General features: G+C 44.7%; 1 protein-coding gene across 4 annotated transcripts in view; it reads right to left on the reverse strand.

Annotated features, from left to right (window-relative positions):
• Positions 1-23456, reverse strand: part of TRABD (TraB domain containing) — a 247012-nt gene that overhangs the window by 101869 nt on the left and 121687 nt on the right. For all 4 annotated transcript variants that reach the window (XM_086967441.1, XM_086967446.1, XM_086967442.1 and 1 more), the window contains exon 6: positions 15391-15501. In XM_086967441.1, coding sequence (XP_086823567.1) covers positions 15391-15501 — 111 coding nt within the window. The remainder of the gene's footprint in view (positions 1-15390; positions 15502-23456) is intronic.

Raw genomic sequence — 23456 nt, forward strand, 5'->3', positions numbered from 1 at the left:
CGTATCCACGCTACTAGGATAGCTGGTCTATAGGTTGACTTACAACCAAACACCATAAGGGTCGTTGGAACGATACATAGCGGTCGCTAGAATAGCGAACGTTGCATATCGGGCCAACTTCTCACATTGGTGGCAGCGGTGGGATTTGAGCTTGCTGTTGTTTTGCCACACGTATCCTAAGAATATCTTGTTGAAAGATCGCACAAGTACTGTTAGTACATATAACCAAAGCTTAGAATACTCTGAGTTCTACTGAACCAGCTGTTGTAGCTCCTCAAGGCTTAGCACACCTTGGCTACAACTCTTAGCAAGGGTACAGTAGGTAAACACGTAGTGTAGGTAGGTGCATCACTTACACCACACTAGAAACAGTATGTCGGACAAAGGAGGAAACTCTGGGTCTCCCCTTATGTCAGTTGACCCTCCACAGGTCATCCCTTCAGGATATACTGTGCTGAGCTTCAAGGAGTTAAGACGACTGTGTCACTCCAGGAAGATTCAGCAGGGGTCTAACCCCACCACGTCCTTTCTGATTGGTCTCTTGGAGACTTATGATGCCAGAAGAGCTGAGAAACTTCGTAGCTCTTCTAATCCAGAAGGAGACATGCCTCCCCTCGAGGGAACCCGGGACGATCCTGACCTCATCCACCTCGCAGCTGAGAACGAAGATGTGGAGGAGGATGAGGATGAGGATCTCTCTGGGGATGAGGCAGATAAGGGACAGGTAGAAGTCGTCAGACTAAGCAGGTCCAACTTAAGCAAACATGATAGCGGTACTGGGGGACCCCTGGGGCCACTATCAGGTCAGCTTAACATTGGGAATGGACGAGCCAGATCTCTGTCAAGAGGCTCTGGCAGATCCCTTCAAACCAATGGCTCTCACAACTCGTCTCAGAGAGGGATGACGTCCCCCCAGAGGAGAGTGTACGAAGCTAAGGAAAGGGCAGCTAATCTAAGGATCAAAAGGGAAGAACTTGCCCTGGCCAAAGAAAGGCTTGCCTTTGCAAGAGAGCAACAGTTAAGTGGGGTAGTCCCCACTGGTGGCAGCAATGTACCTAGTAATAGGGAAAAGAGTTTCGATACGAAACACCTTGGTAAGATAGTGCCCCCTTTAAACAAGGGGACGACATCCACAAATGGATTACTGCTTTGGAGAGGGCCTGCACTGTGCAGGGTGTTCCCCAGAGTCAGTGGGCAGCTATCTTGTGGCTCTCCTTTGAAGGAAAAGGAAGAGACAAGCTCCTCACCACAAGGGTGGAGGATGCTAACAATTACCAAATCTTGAAAAATACACTCGTTGAAGGGTTCGGCCTAACCACTGAGCAGTACAGGGTGCTGTTCAGGGATACCCAGAAAACGCAGTCTCAAGATTGGTCAGATTTTGTCGATTGTGCCACTAAGGCTTTTGAGGGCTGGTTGCTGGGCAGTAAGGTTACTGATTACGAAGGATTGTATAATTTGATGATGAGAGAGCAAATTTTAAACAATTGTCAGAACCAGTTGTTGCATCAGCATCTTGTCGACTCGGATCTGACCTCTCCCCAAGAATTGGGAAAGAAGGCAGACAGATGGGTTCGTACAAGAGTTAAACAGAACCAGGGCCAGAATCAAGGTGGTCAGAAGAAAGCAGACCAGAAGGGTAAAGATTCTAAAGGGGAACAAAGTGACCAGAAGTCTTCGACAGGTCCCCAACAACCCAAAGAGGGTGGGGGGTCAGGCTCCCCAAAAGAAGAAAGAAGGCCAATCCAAAAGATGGTGCCAGTACTGTAAAAGTAAATCTCACTGGTTTAGTGAGTGCACCAAGAAAGGAGGAGGGCAGACTCCTGCCACTGCAGCCCCTAAGGCACCTGTGCCCCCTAGTACAGTCAGCAGTGGTAGTGCGCCTCCCAAGGGTTTAGTAGGGTTAACCCTGGGTTCTGAGGGGCGTGACAACTTAGTTGGCACACTCACTCAGGCTGTCCTTGTCAGTACAGGGGACGTGGACGTGTCCCCTGGCGTAAGCCCCAATTCTTTGGGCAAATACCGACAGACGCCTTTCATAAATGGAAAGATGGCTCAGGCCTATAGGGACACTTGTGCCAGCGTCACCATGGTGACGCCTAACTTTGTGGACCCTGGACAGATCATGCCAGGTACAGAATTCCTGGTGACCAATGCAAGCAATGTCACTACCAATCACAGTATGGCAATTGTAGCTTTCTCCTGGGGAGGGGTAACTGGCCAAAAGAAGGTTGTAGTTAGTCCAGAATTCCCAGTGGATTGTTTGTTGGGCAATGATTTGGAGTCGTCACAATGGTCAGAAGTGGAGCACCGGACTCACATGGAAATGTTAGGTTTGCCAGCACATGTGTTCGCTGTGACTAGGTCACAGGTCAGGAAGTGCCCCACTGAACAGGTGCTGGATCCTGGAACAACGGACCAGACACCTCCCAAGAAAAAGAGCAGTAGGGTTAAGGCTGCGCCTTCCCCCTTGCCCCAGGTCGAGGATCAAGTCTCAGAGGAGGCTGACCTACAGGAATTGCGGGAAACTGAGCCTAGGGAATTCGAACTTGATCAAGTTGAATTCTTGGGTTCAGGGGGACCCTCAAGGGAAGACCTGGGGAAGGACCAGTTAGACTGCCCTTCTCTTGAACCCCTCAGACAGCAGGCTGCTGCTGAGGCTGCTGGGAACGCCACAGGTACCCACAAGGTATACTGGGAAGATGGACTCCTGTACACTGAGTCAAGAGACCCCAAGCCTGGCATGACCAGGAGGCTGGTTGTACCCTTGTCTCAGCGTGGTTTCCTACTTACCTTGGCCCACGAGATTCCCTTAGCAGGTCACTTGGGCCAGACGAAAACGTGGGACAGGCTTGTCTCACACTTTCACTGGCCTCGCATGAACGAAGATACCAAGGAGTTTTGCCGCTCCTGTACCACTTGCCAAGCCAGTGGTAAGTCAGGTGGCACGACAAAGGCCCCCCTTATACCAATGCCTGTGGTGGGGGTACCCTTTGAACGGGTGGGGATCGACATCGTCGGTCCCATGGAACCACCTACAGCATCAGGGCACAAGTTTATACTGGTGGTAGTGGATCATGCCACCAGGTATCCTGAAGCTATTCCCCTTAGGACCACTACAGCACCTGTTGTGGCAAGAGCCCTAGTTGGAGTGTTCTCCAGAGTGGGCTTCCCTAAGGAGGTCGTCTCCGACAGAGGTGCAAACTTTATGTCGAGCTACTTAACTGCTATGTGGAAGGAATGTGGTGTTAACTACAAGTTCACTACACCCTATCACCCACAATGCAATGGGCTTGTTGAGAGATTCAACAGGACCCTAAAAGGGATGATTCATGGACTACCGGAAAAGCTTCGGCGTAGATGGGACGTCCTGATCCCCTGCCTCTTGTTCGCCTACAGAGAAGTCCCACAGAAGGGGGTTGGCTACAGCCCTTTTGAACTTTTGTACGGGCATCCTGTAAGGGGACCCCTGTGTTTGGTGAAGGAAGGATGGGAGAGACCTCTCAAAAAGCCTGCAACCAACATAGTGGACTATGTGCTTGGCCTCCGCTCGCGGATGGCTGAATACATGGAAAAGGCATCTGAAAACCTTAAGGCCAGCCAAGAACTCCAAAAAGCTTGGCATGACCAAAAGGCTGTCTTGACTGTTTACCAGCCCGGACAGAAGGTGTGGGTGTTGGAGCCAGTGGCCCCAGCAGCACTCAAGGACAAATGGTCCGGGCCCTACACCATCCTGGAGAAAAAGGGAGAGGTCACCTACTTGGTCGACCTGGGAACTCCCCGGAGCCCCCACAGGGTGCTTCATGTCAACAGGCTAAAAGCATATGTCGACAGGAAGGACATGAGTTTGCTCATGGCCCTAGATGAGGGACAGGAGGAGGAGAGTGACCCTCTCCCCGACCAGCCTCTCCGAACATCAACAGAGCGACTGTAAACAGGTTCTTCAGTCGTTCAGACATATGTTTTCTCTAACACCCAGCCAGACCGATTGGTGCACCCATGAGGTTGACACTGGTGACAGCTTGCCCGTTAAGAGTAAAATCTACCGGCAGCCTGATCACGTTAGAGACTGCATCAAGAGTGAAGTGCAGAAAATGTTGGAGCTGGGAGTCATTGAACCCTCGGATAGCCCTTGGGCTAGTCCCGTAGTTCTAGTGCCGAAACCTCACACCCAGGGTGGTAAGAGAGAGATGAGGTTCTGCGTAGACTACAGGGGTCTCAATGCAGTCACTAAGACTGACGCCCACCCAATACCGAGGGCAGACGAGCTTATCGATAGATTGGCCTCGGCCAACTACTTAAGTACGTTTGACCTAACAGCTGGGTATTGGCAAATCAGGTTAGCTGAGGACGCCAAGCCTAAAACCGCATTTTCAACCCCTGGTGGGCATTATCAGTTCGTGGTGATGCCCTTTGGTCTGAAGAATACCCCTGCCACCTTCCAAAGGTTGGTGAATCAAGTCCTTACTGGGCTGGATGACTTCTGTGCGGCGTATCTTGACGATTTTGCTGTCTTTAGCTCCACCTGGGAGGATCACCTGGTCCACCTGCGGAAAGCGTTAGAGGCCCTGCAAGCAGCAGGCCTCACTATCAAGGCCACCAAGTGCCAGATAGGGCAGACACAGGTTGTATACCTGGGCCACCTTGTAGGTGGAGGCCAGGTTCAGCCACTGGAGAGCAAGATACAGTCAATCAGGGACTGGGCTCCTCCAACCACCCAGACTCAGGTTCGAGCTTTCTTGGGCCTGACTGGATACTACCGGAAGTTTGTCAGGAACTATGGTTCCATTGTGACACCATTAAACGAACTGACAAGTAAGAAAATGCCAAAAAAGGTTCAGTGGACAGCGAGCTGTCAAAAAGCATTCGATGACCTAAAGCAGGCCATGTGCACGGCGCCTATCCTCAAGAGTCCGGACTACTCCAAACCATTCATTGTCCAAACAGATGCTTCTGAGTTGGGTGTGGGAGCTGTTCTTTCTCAACTGAATTTTGATGGTCAAGACCAGCCCATTGCTTTTATAAGCAGAAGGCTGACCCCTAGAGAGAAGAATTGGTCAGCTATTGAGAGGGAGGCCTTTGCTGTGGTTTGGGCCCTGAAGAAGCTGAGGCCATACTTGTTTGGCACTCACTTCAAGATTCAGACCGACCATAAGCCCCTCTTGTGGCTAAATCAGATGAAGGGTGAAAACCCCAAACTGCTTAGGTGGTCCATTTCCCTACAGGGGATGGACTTTACAGTGGAACATAGACCTGGTACTGATCATGGCAATGCCGATGGGCTCTCCAGATATTTCCACTTAGAGCAAGAAGACTCACCTGGTCAAGGTTAGCTTATTGTTCCGACGTTTGGGGGGGGGTCATGTAGGAGAGTAGGGTCTGCAATCCTATGATCACCCAGATTTTTTGCTTTTGTTTCACTGGTTTACGACTTTCTCTGGCTGTGGGCCTGCTAATCAGACCCACAGCCTGGCTGTTCTCTTTCTAAATTACGATATGTACTCTAGGTGCATTTACCAATTGGTACTGGGCCACCTTATCAGACCCCGTAACGCAGGGCATAGGTGTACCCAGGGCCGCCAGGGGCTGCAGCATGTATTATGCCACCCCTGGCTGGCCTCTTAAATTTGACACAACTGGCTGCACGACAGCTGGGGCGAAGACGTGTAACCACCCTTCGCTTTAGGTATAGTAGCTCTATATCTAACCATACAATGGACACCCGAGTTCCTATCAGTCACTCCTATGGCAGGCCTTAACAATCCTGAAGGCAGAGTGCGTGGGCTCGTGTGAGCTAGGTTCAGGCCCGAGCCGAGCCCGGTTGCAGCTTGCGGAATCAAGACCCAATGGCTGTTCCATGATAACGCGTACCACATCGGTAACTTCGGTGTCGCGTTATCAAGACATGTCGAGTAAGGTGTCATACGAATCGGGATGCTGCCCTCTCACCAACCCTGGCGACGAGGTTAACATTCCGCCCTTCTAGAGGGACACGACATGTACGTAACTGTGAACCCCGGTTAGAGTTAACGAAAGCCTCAGCTCCACAAAATGGATGCTGCCACCACAGACACGAGTCTGACCTCCTGCTGCTGGGAGTCCTTCCAGCGAGGAGCGCTTGGACAAAGGGTTTCCTGTCGAGGGCGCTGTTCGCACCGTCCCAGACAGGGTTTGTGTATTCTGGGTAGGTAGGGCTTTGGCGAGAAGGTGACTGCGGAGTGGCACCCCGGTGCTCACTACGCATCTGCCGGTTAGAACCAGTTCCAGGGGCGACAGCCCTGGCCTGGGGAAAGCCCGGCAGGGGAGAGGGGCGTAACTACCCCCCTTCCTGGTCCCACCCTTAGGGCAGGACCTAGTCATGTACCCACCCCTTTCTTTAGGATAAAGACCGGAGCGGGGACCCTTCCAAATTAGATCATCTTTGAATCAAGAACTACTTTCTACGAAAGGACACTCAAGACTCTTCTCAAGATTTCTCCCTTGTGGCTAAGGAGTAGTCACCCTGCATCAGCAGGCACCATCTAAGAACTCTGCGGTTTGCTGCAAGTCCTTCCTCAGGAATCCGACGGCCCAGCTCGACGAGAACCGGCTTCCCTGGCACCTCTGACCTCTACCCACGTCATCAGCTCAGCTGTGATCTGTGGGTGCGACGATACCTCGAGGGACCGGCCATAATCAGAACCTGCACGCTCTTAAAAACCAGCACGACCATCGAGGTAACTCTCTGGTGAGTGCTCTGGGGTCCGAGAAGCCCCGACCCTGAGCCGCTCTAGCACCGAAGTGCAGTCTCCCAGCATCTCCACGATCTGCGTGGGGCCCTTCTGCTCGCTGCTCAGCACGTTGTCTGGTCACTCGCCGCTGGCTTGTGCCCTTCTGTGACGACATCCGAGAATCATCACTGCTGGTCTGGTTGCTCCAGACTGGCCCTTGCTTCCATCTTTGCGAGAAGCACCCCGGACCCTCCTGGTCCACTCAAGACGCCATCTTAGGCCCACCCCGTGGCCCTGAGATCTGCCAAGGCTTGTTGCCCCATCCTGGGCCCAGCGACGCCGACAGCATCATCCTTCGTGGGACAGCTCGCACCTCCACCGTGGTCGCCGACAACGCCTCCTGGTCCGTGAGACTGCAGAGCCTAGCGTCGCCCACTCACCTAGTCGAGGTGACGGCCAACCGGTGCCTTCCTGGTACCCTCTGACTACTGGCTAGTAGTACGAACTTGGTCCCCTCTGCTTTCAGGTTTCATCAATCTCCGATCCAGGCTTGGATCTCTACGAACTATTCAGCACTGGTCGCCGGCCAGCAACTCCTTTCTTCCGGCTCCTGGCTCGTCAGCGAAGACCCCGACGCCTGTAAGACTTGTGCAGCCGCAGCCCTCGTGGCTAGGTAACTCGGCATTTCGGTGCCTGCATAGCCTCCTTACTCTAGGGTCCCGAGTCCCTCGCTTCCGACTTGCCTTATCGGGTCCGCCCGAGACCTTAACCTTTCCGTGTCCTCGGACACTTGTTTTAAACTGTGCACTTGAAGTATTTGCTAAAGAGATTTGGGTTGTGCTTAGTACCCTGTCCTCATAAAGAGTGCAGGGCTGTTGTGATTCTTAATAAATATCCTGTTTATTTTCATAACACTTGTGTGGTGTCCTTTCACTGGGTATTCAAGGGGTACATGTGTGGTAAACAGCTGGCTTAACACGCCCTCTCGAGTCTTTAGCCTTAGACTGCTCGTATCCACGCTACTAGGATAGCTGGTCTATAGGTTGACTTACAACCAAACACCATAAGGGTCGTTGGAACGATACATAGCGGTCGCTAGAATAGCGAACGTTGCATATCGGGCCAACTTCTCACAGTCGCCAACATACTGTATTCGGTGTCAGCAAATTTTTGTTGGCTGCCAGATATAGGAATGGGCTTACATTTTAAAAGTTTTAGATGTAGAACGGTTCCAGACAAAGCAATTTTAAAGGAGGGTCAGCACTGCCTTTTAAAATGTCTGACCAGTATGATGTAGAGTACCATACACGATGGCAGATAATTGGGGATGATTTTTCTGCCATCTGCATTAGATAAAAAAAAAAATCAAGAAGAATGTATACTAAAAGTAAAGAGAGACTGGTACCATTAGGAGATTGTGAAACAATATTTTCAAGTGTGCCATGAGCAGCCAGACCCACCATATAGTTCCTTTCGGGCTTTCTTGCCTCGCATTGGTATTCAATTACCATGCAGCACCACTTTTACAGTGCTTCATCCACATCCTGCTCCCAAGCCGTTTCATTAAGTAAGCTTCCAGACTCTTTTCTATTAGAGTTTTGATGATGGTCCCCTACCCTTAACAAACTCAAACACTATTGACCCCTATTATGGACCGAGTTATTGATGGTTTATGTACATGTGGGTCATATTAGCAATAATTTTAATGATACACACAACTGATGCAATACTAATATTAGAGTATCGCATTATATGAGCACGGAGCAAGCTTGATCTCATTGGCACTCACATTTTTTTTCTCCTTTTGATTTTGGCAGGTTATGATTTGTTATGGAACACTGTTATATTAACTTAATCTTTCAATTTACTCTTTAGTAGGGACCGCTATTCCTTTATTATGACATACCTCAGGTACTTAGTGATTCCAGGGTTTCCCTTGATGGGTAAAAACATTGTAAGGCGTGAAACGCACTGCAAAAGGGCTATCAACCATTCACATTTTATAATACTAAAAAGAAGCTGGTTGTGATATATGACTAGGAATATAAGATGTCACAGACAATTAGTGTTACTATCGACAGTGGCAGAATAAAATGCAACGTGGTGTGCCCACTTGTATGCAACAACTGTAAAAATCAGGAATACAATTTACGCTATAATAATCCTCATTTTTAGTTCTCGGATATACAGCGCTTGCGCGGTCTCTTTGAGACATGCTGTATTGAGGTATGTACTTGAAGCTCCACACACTCTTCACCCTTCTTTTAAATTGGCTGCTGTCACTGTCCTTTGTAAATGTTGGCTTTTCATTTGTTAACAGGATTGTTAGTCCCTCCTTAGTACCTCCCTGCCTCCTATTGTCACCTCCTACGAGGACTGGCTCTTTTACATGTGTAGTTTCTCAGTAAGTTTAATTTACGGTCTGTCTGCAATATTTTCTTAAACAAGATTCTACTACCTGCGGTTCCAGGCACACCTTTTGCTTCCTAATTAACACGCAACATTTGTATCCTGCTCATCAGAGCATCTGGAGGGCGCCTGCTCTGTTCCCCACACTTAACAACTCCTGCCCCCCCACCCTGCAATGTTTTAATAATTGTTGACATACTTTATCAGCGCTGGGTTCACTTTTATGGTTGTGTATTTCCCAGCTCTTCTGTCCCACTTTCTGTGCTCTACCTCCCCACCCAATCAGTCAGCAGGTTCCAGCCTGCCTCACAGCAGAGCCAGACCTCAGAGCAGGGCGACTGCTGTCTGTGCCTGCCCTGCTCCTCGCAGCTGCCCCAGCTGTGGACTGGCTCTGATATCCAGGAAGAACAGCAGGGCATGCGCTCTTTCTATGAGGTCTTAGTTTCTATCAGCGCAGCGCCCTTTCACAGCACCACGCTGGTTAGCTTTCACTCTCTTGTCTCCCCCCAACCCTGCGCCTCTACCAACTCTCTCTGCTCTCCATCCCTCTCCCTTCCAGTCGGTCATGGGACCTGCCTCACAGAGGAGCCTGGTGGAGGAGATTGAGGACTGTGCTGCCAGATGAGTATCATAAACCAGGCCTGGTTTCTGTCAAGCGTTGGCACCTTTCTTTCACATTTTAGATATTCTGTGGCACTAATTAGAGGCACCAATGCACTTTGACATTTATACTGTGGCAAGAGTAGAAAGTAGGTATGGAAAGTACATACTATGCTTTTCCCTGCTTTGGAGTCAACATGATGTAACCATACTTAATGTACATAACTTCCCTCCTATTTCTTTTTCTTCAAAAGACTACTTTTCTAGGAAATCTCAATTAGGATTTTATTCACAATTATGTATTTCTGTTGCTAACATGCTGTTTGTTTGCTAAATGAAAACTTATTTCTGTTGTAGTTTTCATACATTTTCTTTATTTTGCGCAGTTTTTTGAGACTGTTTTGTAAAGTGTGTTATGTAATATGCGGTTTGTCTTCTATACCATGCAGAAGTGAAAGTTATCTGTTATATTTTTTATTTTCCACAACATTGCTTTTGTTCGCGATGTGTAATAAGTATGCTGTAAATTGATTTTTTCAGTGTACTGGGTGTCAATGTATTGTGGCAAAAATTTACATTTGAAGGTGTACACTTTTTTTTAAACTATGTACAGTTGTAGGCACTTGAACTTTGATCCCTAGCTTAAAAGTCAGCACCTTTCTATATATATATGTACGGCTTTGCCAGCCGTGGAGTAAAGCCCTCCGCCGGTGTGTGGATCCATGCCAGCTCCAATCTGGGTGCTGGTGCTGTTTGGACGGAACGAAAGTACAGTGCTGATACAGGACGGGGCTGCTTTTCGGCACAGAAGTTCACTTTGGCAAAGCAGAGCAGGTGACAGCCATAACGGGACCCCTGCCCCACTTGGGAATCATGTTTTGCTGACATTTTAAGCAAGGAGAAGCCACCCCACATGGGGAAGAATGCAGCGCACTACAATGCCCAGGATGCAAGAGTGTATGGCCACGCCCACTTGCGACGGCAATTGACTATTTAGTGAGTGCATGACAGTGCTACCTCTTGCCTTACAGCTACACCACTGAGGAAGGGACGTTTGATATCCCGAAACGCGTCTGGCGCAAGAAGAAACTTTTGAGGACTGTTTTGAATTGTTACCTGCTTGCATGAAGTGAATTAAATGAAGTGTGCCCATCATTTCCGTGTGGCTTCACTCCGTTTTGGTTTTCCGGTGTGGTGGATATATATATATTTTCTTCCTCTGCGCAATGTTGGTTTTGTGCGTGCTGTATAAGGTATGTGTTCTGGATTATGCTGTTTGTCTTTTATAACACCCAGTACTAAAAGTCATCTGTGTTGTATTTACTATTTAGGTTACACTATATCGCTGTTCTTCATGGGGTCATAAATATGCAGTTCATTATTTTTATACTTTAATACCTAAAACAAATTTTGTGCTGCATGTATTTTTGCCATCCACACTGTATATCTGCCTTAAGGTTGTTTTTTTTTTAACTACGTACTGGGTGCAAATGTGTGATCACTAATTAATATAAACAATTTTAGACTTAAAACTACTGCTTAATTTCAGCTGGGGGTTTTCTGTACACACCACAGCACTTAATAAGTAACACATGGTCTTATAATGCAAAAATCATCCAAAAGTACTGATTGAATTGCTTTTAAATAACACCACTTAAATCCATAATACATTTACGTACACACAAAGAAAAGAAAATATTTGCCCAGGATCACAGGATATTGGGGCCACAGCAAAACTTAAACTTTAATCCCGACCCTCAAATTTGACACCTTTCTCCCTTACGCTAAATCCGCTCCACAATGACCTTTCTCTTACACATTCTGTTCCTTCTTTACAGCACATTCATTTACCTATCTCACCTGATCCCTTCCTCCTTTTCTGCTCTTACCCCTTCACACTTTTTTCCTTTTAACATTTTTTCCTTCTCTCTACCACTCCTGTCCTAATTTCTCCCCACACTCATCCTCCCTTACTCCTATTCGGTCTCTTAGCCTCTCTCTTCACACTTTCTCTCCTTCTCCCATTCTCCTCCTCTTCGCATCTGTTTTACATCCACCCTCTCTCATACAACGCCACACCAAACGAAACACCAAATGCAACACCAAACCACTTTGCAACGCCACTCCATTCTATGTAATGCCACTCCATTATACACAGTGCAACTCCATTATATACAGTGTCACGCACCACAACACTGCTTTGCTCCACTACACGCCACTCAGCTTTACTACACACCACTCTGCTTTACTCCACTCAACTCCACTCTGCGTACTTCAATCCACTCAACTCCACTCTACTCAGCCTTACTACACTACACTACCCTTTATTACTACACTCCACTCTACTCCACGCCAATTTACTCATCTACAATGGACAGCACTCTTCTTTACTCCACTCCATTTCATTCGACACTCTGTGCAACGCCACTCTGCTTTACACAACTCCACCCAACACCACTCTCCTTTACTGCACTCCACTCTCCTTTACTCCTCTCTGCTCAATCCCCCTGTTTTACTCCACTCTTCTCAACACTACTCTGCTTTACTCCACTTCGCTCAAAGCAAATCTTCTTTACTCCAATCCACTTGATTTTACTCCACGCCAGTCTAATTTACTCGACTCCTATCAAAGGCATTCTGCTCTGCTTCAATCAACTCTACTTGACTCCACTCTCCTTTACTCCACTCCACTCTATTTCACTCCACTTTGCTTTACTCACTCCACTTTATTTCACTCCATTTCGCTTTACTCCAAGCCACTCTGCTTTATAGATTCAGGAGTAGCGTGCTACTCACAGAAAAAATGCTTCAGCACCTCATCATGGGTAGCAAGCGCTATATAAATGCAAACCTTTTTCCTCTTCTATCCCTCCACTATCCTTTCTCAATCCAAATAAGTGACTAACATATCCACCACTCAAACTACTTTCATATTTCACTATACTAATTCACCACTAATCGCTTATGGGTTCTGGAGTAGCGTGCTACTCGCGGAAAAAGCACTTCAACGCCTCGTCAGAGGTAATATGCACGTTTAATCCCACTCTGCTCTGCTCTAGGCCACTGTGCTTTGCTTCACGCCACTGGTCTTTATGCCTCTCTACTTTACTCTTCTCAACTTTACTCAACTCCACGCTACTCTGCTGTACTCCACGCCACTCTGCTGTACTCCACGCCACTCAATACCACTCTGCTTACTCCACTTTACTCCACTACACTCATCCCAATACCACTCCGCTCTACATAAAGCCACTCTGCTTTATTCCACTCTCTCCGCTTTACTTTACTCTACTGTACTTTACTTCGTTGGCTCAATACCACTCTATTTTACTTCACACCACTCTGCTTTACTCCACTCCACTCTACTTTACTCCACTCTACTTAACCCCACTCAATGCCTCTCTGCTTTACTCCAAGCTTTTGAAAATTTATTTTTTAGTGGGTATTGGGGGTAAATGTGTGTGCAGTTATTTATGTAAACAATATTAGCATGTAAACTAGTGCTTAATTTAAGCCAGGGTTTTCCGGTGCACACGAACCCCCCCCTTAATAATTAACACATACTCTTATCATAAAAAAGGTATTGAAGTGATTTTAAATAACACCACTTAATTACGCAATAAATTAACGTTCATACAAAGAAAATAAAATGTTTGGGTCCACTTAAACTTTAATCCCCAACCATAGAATTGTCACCATTCTCCCTCTCGCCACATCCACTCCACAATGACCTTTCACTCACAAATCTGTCACTTCTTTACAGCACATTCATTTACCTATCTCACCTGATGCCTTCCTCCTTTTCTGCTCTTACCCCTTCACACTTTTTTCCTTTTAACATTTTCTCCCTCTCTCTACGACTCCTTTCCTAATTTCCCCCCACTCTCACCCTCGCTTACTCCTATTTCGTCTGGTTCTTAGCCACTCTCCCCACACTTTCCTTCTCCCATTCTCCTCCTCTTCCCTTCTCATCTGTTTTACCCCCCCCCCCTCTCTTACACTCCTCTCCCTAGGACACATTTCACAGTGAAATTAACTGTATTTAAATAAGTCCTTAATTTTAGCCTTGGTTTTCCAGTGCGCACTGCAGCACTTCATAAAGAAAAAATCCCCCAAAAGTATTAATATTAATTTTAAATAAGATTACTTAGTACTAAAATAAATGTTCTTACATACAAAATAAATAAATAAATATTGCGTCTCTTTGGTTACATAATATTGTCTTTAACATTTATTGTACAACACCATTTTTGTTGGCTTGGATGGCCTTTTAAGTCAACAGCGCACACATGGCATTCTTTCTTTTGTTTTCAAAACCCGAGCCATTAAGCCAATGGGCTAAAGTATTTCCTTGCTAGATACATCAACATCCTGCTTTCAAAACACAATTGCACTTTACTATAGGTTTCTGCAAAATGTTTGTACCATCCATGCTGCAAATATGTTTATTTAACCCAAAGATATTACACTTTTTTAAACATCACTTCAGGACAGAATACATTTTTATACAGGCAAATACATTACAGGATTTTCCCAAAGGCACATGCTGTTAGGCCACGCCACATTTGTTGTTTTAGGCGGCACAACATGTGTTTTGCTTGTGCAACCCGTGACACTGCAGATTAGGTATTTTTTTTATATATATATTTCGAGCTGTGTAACATGTCGTTTGTTTTAACCAATTTTAGCCCTTAAATTAGTGCTCAATTTGAGCCGGGGTTTTCTGGTGCACAACACAGCAATTCATTATTAACACCCGCTTTATTCTGCGTTAATAGCCAAAAATTCACCCAAACATAGTGAAGTGAATTCAAATAGCAGCAGTTAAGGCCATAACATATGTTTTTTACAGATAAGGAAATTCATTTATTTGCCCGGGATCACAGGATGTTGGGACCACGGCAATACTTGAACTAATCCCTAGCTTCAAAGTTGGCACCTTTCTCCCTTTATTTTTGCCAACGTTTTTTCGTCCTCGTTCTGCAATATACTGTTTCTTTGCTAAAATAAAATGTATTTATACTCTAGTTTAGCTATATAATTATTTTTCTTCTGCGTAATGTTGGTTTTGGGCGTGCTGTATAATGTGCGTGTTCTGTAATATGCGGTTTGTCTTTTATTACAACCAGTACTAAAAGTCATCTGTGTTATACTAAACATTTAGGTTACACTATATATTGCTTTTCTTTGCAGTGTTTTATAAATATGCAGTTACATTATTTTTACACTTTAATACCTATAACATATTTATGTTGCAAATCTATATGAATCTTTTAGCCACATATGGTACTGCACCATGCAGCATGGCTAGGAAAAGAAGCATTTGCAATGCAATAGGTCTCATCTCGCATTTGTTAAAGTTAGAGCTATTGGAGTTAAAAATGACAATGTTTTCTATTTTTGCTTTTTTTATACCTATGGCAATAGCACTATGCAAATATAATTACTGAACTGCAAATAAAAAAAGTAAAAAGTAAAAAACGTCATTTTCAACACCAACAGCTGTAACTTTAACAAATGCGAATGCTTGTTAAACTTGCAGTTTATGCTGGTCTCTTCCCATGTTAAACTGCCTGCTAGACATAGGCTCACTGAGCAGAACCAGCTGTGCAACCAAGTCAGCTTTCCTATAATACAGATGGAAGGCTGACACCATGAACCTGTCTCTTACCTCCTTGAAAGCTTCTCTGAACTCTCCTCCGGGGGCCATTCCCAGTTGCTCCGTGATATGGGCTGAGACCTTCAACAACAGCATTTGCATCAATCCAGACATAACCCCATTCTAGAGAAATATAAAATAAACTGTAAGACGTAAACCATTAAGTCACAGATATTACCAATGAGAGCAGACTACATTTGCCAAGAACAGTCCTGAAAAAACCTATTTATTTGGAAGACTCCAAATTCATTTACTTAAGAGTCACAGGACCTTTTTCTTAAATTTGTCTTGAGTTATAGAAATAAATTGTATTTACCTGCATAAAAAAAATAGCCCTGGTTACTTAGGTGAAGTAGATCTTTATATTTCTTCAGACTGCCAAAACATTGCATTTGTAAGAACGGATCTGCTGCATACTTTTCCTCAACCTACATGGCTCTGTGCAGCAGAGAACTTTTTTTTCAATTTATACATTTTGGTGCCTACTGGTAAATATATTAAACACCTGATTGTAACCACAATGACACAAGATTCGGTATGTTGCAGAACTCATCAAAGATACACAGGCTATATACTCGCCCTAGCAATTAAGTACATTTTTTCTCCAGACTTGGGTTCTCAAGTCTTACAGTAGATCATTATGTAGAAACTAGCCTAAAGAAATTAGCGTGTAGAAGTAAATATGCTGAAATGAAAATATTTCTTGAGGGCTAGTCGCTGGACCTGACCATCTTCCCCTATCTGTGGCTAAACAGAACCTTGTACAAAAAGAGTGATTTAATATTCGCACGTCTATTCATTTGGGAAATGTTTACTGTGCTACAAGGCACAAACATCCCTTTGTGATGGGTAGGCTGCTAAAGCATGCAGTCCTAACCTATTTAACAATTTGTAATCAGTCATCTGAATTTTGGGAAGGGGAACAACTTATCAACTGGGAACAGACGAGCAAAGGCAAACTACCATTTAGAAATAAAGCCAATGACTAACGGCAATATTTGAAAGCCTGACACACACTGCTGAACAGAGACCTTATATGTGGACTTTATGTTAGAATATTGTCACCAAAAATATGTTCCGACAGGAACATGAGATCTTGGGCCCCTCATAATCTGATATCAGAACAATGCACAGCACAGAGACCACGCTAGCGGCTGTCACCAATACCATCAAACTATCACTAGATGCAGACACACCAGTCATGTTGGAACTACTGGATCTGTCTGCGGCCTTTGATACGGCCTACTATTAAATCTTTAATCCACAGACTTCATGACACCGGAATATACGGCAGGGCGCTACACTGGCTCTGGGACTTTCCTAATAATCTAACCCAAACAATCTCTATAAACTCCTTTAAGTCTTGCACTTTACTGGTTGATAAAGGAGTCCCACAGTCAGACTCCTTCATTTCTGTAGAGTTGACGCATTTCGGCCCAGTGATTCAGGACTCATCAGGACAGGGGTAGAAGAAACAAGCACTGGCGTTGCCAATAGGTCTCGCAGTAGGAAAGTTGGAGCTATTGGTTTTGTAAATGACATTTTATATTTTTGTATTGTGATTTACAATGCCAATACTTTTAACTTTAGCATATGTGACACTTTTAGTATTTGTAATGTCACATGTTTTGTATTGACTTGACTTAGATGTCTTGATATTACAATTAACATTGGCTTTTAATTTTTTTAAATAATTAATACTTAAATAAAAGTGATTGTAATTATTAATGGCAATTGCTTAAACTTTTGTAAATAACTGTTGTGAAGATTATGTTCAGTGACTAAAATCCAAGAACAGAAGTGAAATATTAACATTTTTTGTGACATTTGCATTAAAGCTTCAAACATTGAGAGAACATATTTGAACTAGTGATGCTGTGGTGGTGCTGATTGATGCTGTGGTGGTGCTGAGTGATGCTGTGGTGGTGCTGAATGAAGCTGTGGTGTTGCTGAGTGATACTGTGGTGGTGCTGAGTGATGCTGTTGTTGCACTGAGTGATGCTGTGGTGGTGCTGAGTGATGCGGTGGTGGTGCTGATTGATGCTGTGGTGGTGCTGAGTGATGCTGTGGTGGTGTTGAGTGATGCGATGCTGTGGTGGTGCTGAGTGATGCTGTGGTGGTGCTGAGTGATGCTGTGGTGGTGCTGAATGAAGCTGTGGTGTTGCTGAGTGATGCGGTGGTGGTGCTGAGTGATGCGGTGGTGGTGCTGATTGATGCGGTGGTGGTGCTGATTGATGCTGTGGTGGTGCTGAGTGGTGGTGTGGTGGTGCTGAGTGGTGGTGTGGTGTGGTGTGGTGGTGTGGTGTGGTGGTGTGGTGTGGTGGTGTTGAGTGGTGCTGTGGTGGTGCAGAGTGGTGCAGAGTGGTGCAGAGTGGCGCAGAGTGGCGCAGAGTGGCGCAGAGTGGTGCTGTTGTGGTGCTGAGTAGTGGTGCTGTGGCGGTGCAGAGTGGTGCTGTGGTGGCACAGGTTTTTTTTGCGACAAGTGATGCAGTGGCATTCAGTGTTGCTGTTGTAGCGCATAGTGATGATGTTGTGCCCCTGAGTGATGCTGTGGTGGTGCTGAGTGATGCTATGGTGATTGAATAGATAGAGTGAGTGAGATAGATAGATAGATAGAGGGAGGGTGAATCATAGAGGGAGGGCGATAGAGGGTGAGCAATAGAGGGAGGGTGATAGAGGGAGGGCGATAGAGAGAGGGAGTGCGAAAAATGGATTGAGGGGGATTGAGTGATGGAGGGCGGTAGAGTGATGTTGTGCGTTAGAGTGATGTAGGGCGATAGAGTGAGGGAGTACGATAGAGTGAGGGAGGCCGATAGAGTGTGTAAGGGCGGTAGAGTGATTTAGGGCGTTAGAGTGAAGGAAGGACAGTAGAGTGATGGAGGCAGATATGTGAGGTAGGGCGATAGAGTGAGTGTGGGTGATAGAGTAATTTTGGGCGATAGAGTGTGTGAGTGCGATTGAGTTATTGAGGGTGCTACAGTGAGTGTGGACGGCAGAGTGTTTGAGGGCGTTCGAGTGAGGGCGGTAGAATGATGGTGTTAGAGTGAGGTTTGTAGAGTGAGTGCGTATGAGGGAGTGCGGTTGAGTGAAGGCGGTAGAGTGTTAGAGTGAGGGTCGTAGAGTGGTAGAGTGAGGGTGTGATAGTTGTAGAGTGAGGGCAGTAGAGTGTTAGAGTTAGGAAGGTAGAGTGAAGGCGTCAGGGTGGTAGAGTGATTGAGTTAGAGTTGTAGAGTGATGTAATTAGAGTGTGCGCCATTTTTTTTTTTTAGTATTATCTCTTCCGTACATTGAGCATTTACAAGTGAGTGTTATTTTTCCCCATATATCTGTATAAAGATATATATTTTGCAAACATGTGGGTGAATATTTATTCCTGTTTGTCCGCCTAGTGTAATAATAAAATACATTTAGTGTGCGTCTTTTATAAGTACAAAGTGATGTTGTGTTTTGTGGCGATTTTTAGTTATTTTTTTTTATTTAAGCATTATTTTTGTTGAGTGTTGCAAGTGTTGTGCTGAGCGATGCAAGTGTTATGCGTAGTTTTGTGTTGTGTTGAGTGTTACATGTGTTGAGATGAGTGTTGCATGTGTTGGGATGAATGATGTTGTTGTTGCACTTAGTGATGCATGTGTTGTGTGTTTTGATGCTGTGGTGTTGTAGATTCTTGTGTTGTTGGAGCCTTTGATGTATAGTGATGTTGTATTTATTTTGAGTGGTATTGTGTAGTTGTTTAGTTGTGTTGTGGTGTTAGTTATTGATGCTTTGTTGGTGCTGTATGAGTGTATTTTAGTGTTGCTATGTTTAGTGTGTGATGTGTATATTTGTAGATGTGATGTTGTGTAAGTATTTTTTAGCATTATGTAATAAATGGATTGTGTATCTAACTTTTTTGTATTTTTTTGTGTTTAGTAATATGTTGACTGCCTTTGTTGATGCTTATGTATGTATTTTAAATAAAAAATGGCGGACGCAATGCGTCCCCTTCACGCAACCTACGTTTAGTAGGTCAGCGGTCTAGTTTTTTTTTGCTTTCCTTTTGGAAGTGTACCATTTTTGATTGACGTTTTATTTCAGCCAATCGGAGCGCTACGTTTTTGACGTTGCGTTTCGATTGGCGTGCGTCAACGGTGGAATTCCCCAGAAGATCGAGATTCGCGGGGCGCAGAAGGCGTGTTCTTGTTCCTGTGCTGTTGTTGAGTCGTTAGACAGGTAAGACTTTATTTCTAACTGTTTTATTTATTTATTAGAATGTAGTATTGATAGTATGTATAAAGTAAAGAATATTTTTTTTTGTATAAAAATGTAAATCTTTTGTTCGCGACTATATTACTTTTTTGTTATTTACTTAAAATAGTTAATTAACTGTTCATAAAGTTGATATATAATGTCTGTTTGTGTCAATTTTAATGTATTTATTGGTTGTCTTTGTATTTTTACGTACATGATCTGTATTTTAACTTAGAAGAAGTATGTACTTTGTATTTATGTAATAACTGGATGTGATAAGTTTTAATGATTTAAATTGTTTATTTTTACAATGACAATGTTTGTAAATGTTTAGGAGGCACAGTGTTTAATTGAAGGTGTGTAAATGTATACTTTTGCGAATGTTATTTATGTTTTTAATCTTTATTAACGAAATATGCGAATAATGTAAGGCAACTGCAAATGTGGATGTTTCTTTGTGTTTTAATTTGCAAATGTATGTTGACGTTATTTCCATTAATCCTTCTTTTATCTGTGTTGATTGTTTCGCTTTTAAATTTTTAGTTTTGTGAGTGTTACCTAAAGGTGTTAATAATGTTCGTTTTATGAGTTAGTTATGTGATTGTTAGCTATTGTCGTTTTTATTTACTTGGTGAGTAACAGATCTGGTGCATTTTTTTGTTATTTAGATTTTTTTTTTGCATTTTCGTTTTGTTGTTTGGCCTTAGTTTTGTAGTTGTTTGTCTAGGTCTCAAAAGGATAGCGTAGATTCTTTTTTTTAAAGTAGTTGATATGAAACGTTAATAATAGTGTGTAAAAAACTTGCTGTATAGTACTCTAATAAAAAGAGCATGCTAGTTTAATAATGATGTGAATTTTTTAAACGCCGGAAGTTGTCTGTAGGTGTTAATTGGAGGTGAAGATAGTTCCAGACAATGTACCCTTCAGAGTGAAGGCATCTTCTTTCAGCATAGCATTATTGTTAGGTTGATAAGTTGGCAGAAACCTTTTTAATGTTTCCTATTTGTGGGTAAGCGGACATTTTCAGAAGGTTCTGAATCCGTGACCTGCGGGACTCCTGTGTAGTGCCTTGTGGACGAATCAACGATCCACAGTCTGAGCATGTGGTCTAAAGGGTGCTACCTGTAGCTTGGTTGTTTGATGATGAACAAGTTGTGTGTGATAGTAATGTGTTAATCCAGTCTAGGAATGTTCACCGCAGGAGCAGGGTGCCTCTGTGTGGGAGAACAAGAATTTGCAAGAGTCCCCAAAGTAAGCTTAGGTGATAAAAGACACAATTGATTACGTCTTTGACATTATGAATGAAAGTGAAGCATAATATTGTGTGTGTGAGGATGAGGGGGTGAGGGTAAATGTTGCCTAACGCTATTTATGTGTTTTACGGTGTAGTTGGAGGGTGGACTTGGACGGTGTGAGTGTGAGTGGATGTGAGTGTCTGGGCGTTTGATGTTGTGAGTGAGGCTGAGCGTGTGTTGGTGAGTGATGGTGTGTGAGGGTATGAGTGTGATTGAGGGTGTGAGGTTGTGAGAGTGTGAGAGTGTGATGTAGGGTGAGGATGAGTGAGGGTGTGTTCGGCTGAGGGTGAGGATGGGTGAGGGTGTGAGTCATTGTGATGATGCCTATAAGTGATAATTTTTTCTCCGTGAATATTGTACACTTCAAATGTATTAATGTTGTGAAGCGTTTTTTGAGAAAGCTAATCCTGCCCTATGTAATGTTGATTGATGCTGTTAACGCTGAATCAAAAAACAAACACATCAGTAACATTTTTTATATAATGCATGTCAAAAGTTATCATTTTTTTGTACGGTACACATCAATTTGCACTGCAAAAGCTTGGCTTGCATTAACATAGATGCGCATTGATTTTGTCTGTGTTTGCTTATTCGAGACAATGTTTACCTCCTTATAAATTTCAGACTACAGATGTGCATTAATTGTGGCAAAGTATAAGTATGAAGCCACCTTTAAAAATTGTATTGTTGTTGTTTAGTTTGAGTGAAATACTTTCTTGTACTTATTAGTGAATTGCAAGTAGGATGTGAGGTCTAGTGCTCTTGTGATTACGCACTTTCTTTGTTTTGTGGATTCTTTCCACCATTGTTTAATGGTTTATTTACTTCCCCTTACTTTAGTGACTGCTTTATGTTGTGAATTTGTGTCCTTTAGAGGTCTTTGTCCCCTTTTAAATTGGTGTATTACTCGCTGTGTATTCAGATGTTTCCCTTTTTTCTTCGGATTTATTTTTTTCTGTAAAAAATGTTATATTTAACAATCCTTTACTGCGTTTTTATGTATTAATGTGTGCACTGTCCTTGCGATGCATTAAGTTTTCATTTTTGAATACCTACAAGTGTGTAATCTGATGTTTTGTTATTGAATTAAATGTTGCCTAATGCTATTTACTTTTGGAGTTGGAGGGTGGATTAGTAGTTGGAGGGTGCATTAGTAGTTGGAGGGTGGATTAGTAGTTGTAGGGTGGAGTTGTAGGGTGGTGGAGTTGGAGGGTGGACTTGGACGGTGTGAGTTTGAGGGTGAGTGGGTGTGAGGGTGAGTGGGTGTGAGGGTCAGGGGGTGTGAGGGTGTGTGATGGTGTGTAAGGGCGAGTGAGGGTGACTGTGTGAGTATGAGTGAGGGTGTGAGGGTTGTGAGGGTGAGGGGGGTGAGGGTGTCTGAAGGTGAGGGGGTGAGGGTGTCTGAAGATGAGGGGGTGAGGGTAATGGGGTGTGAGTGTGTGTGATGCTAGGTGTGGGTGAGTGAGGGCGAGTGTTGTGAGGGTGTGAGTGTGTGAAGGTGAGTGAGGGTGTGCAAGTTTTAAGGTTGAGTGTGTGACTGTGGGTGAGGGTGGGTGAGGGTGTGTGAGGAGGTGTGAGGGTGAGGTTGTTGAGGGTGAGGGTGTGTGAGGAGGTGTGAGGGTGAGGGGGGGATGTAGAGTGATGGTGTGTGAGGGTGAGTGGGGGAGGGTGAGTGAGGGTGTGTGAGGGTGAGGTTGTTGAGGGTGAGGGTGTGTTGTTGAGTGATGGTGTTTGAGGTTGTGAGGGAGTTTGAGGATGAGTGATGGTGTGTGAGGCTGTGTGTGAGGGTGTGAGTGGGTGTGAGTGAGAGTTGTTGTGATGATGGCTATAAGTGTTTATATTTTCGCCGTGAATATTGTACACCTCAAATGTATTAATGTTGTGAAGCGTTGTTTCTGAAGCTAAGAGACCTATGTAATGTTTATTGATGCTGTTGTTAGCGCTGAATCCAAAATCAAAGACATCAGTAATTTTTTTTATACATGTAAATTTATTTCATTTTTTTTTTTTGGTAAGGTACACATCAAGCCGCACTGCAAAAGCTTTGCTTGCATTAACATAGATGCGCAGTCATTTTGGAGGGTGGAGTTGTAGGGTGGTGTTGTAGGGTGGATTAGGAGGGTGGCCTTGGACGGTGTGAGTGTGAGGGTTATTGGATGTGAGGTTCACGGGGTGTGAGGGTGTGTGATGGTGTGCGAGTGTGAGTGAGGGTGACGGTGTGAGCATGAGTGAGGGTTGTGAGGGTGGACTTTGAAGGTGTGAGGGTGATTGGATGTGATGTTCAGGGGGTGTGAGGGTGTGTGATGGTGTGTGAGGGTGAGTGAGGGTGACGGTGTGAGTATGAGTGTGGGTGATGGGATGAGGGTGTGTGAAGATGAGGGGGTGAGGGTAATGGGATGTGAGTGTGTGATGATAGGTGTGGGTGAGTGAAGGTGAGAGTTTGAGGGTGAGTGAGGGTGAGTGTTGTGAGGGTGTGAAGGTGAGTGAGGGTGTGGGAGTTTGAATGTTGAGTGTGTGACTGTGGGTGAGGGTGTGTGAGGGTGAGGGTGAGTGAGG

The sequence above is a fragment of the Lissotriton vulgaris genome, chromosome 1_1 (genome assembly GCF_964263255.1).
Source record: "Lissotriton vulgaris chromosome 1_1, aLisVul1.2, whole genome shotgun sequence".
NCBI classification, from domain to species: Eukaryota; Metazoa; Chordata; class Amphibia; order Caudata; family Salamandridae; genus Lissotriton; species Lissotriton vulgaris.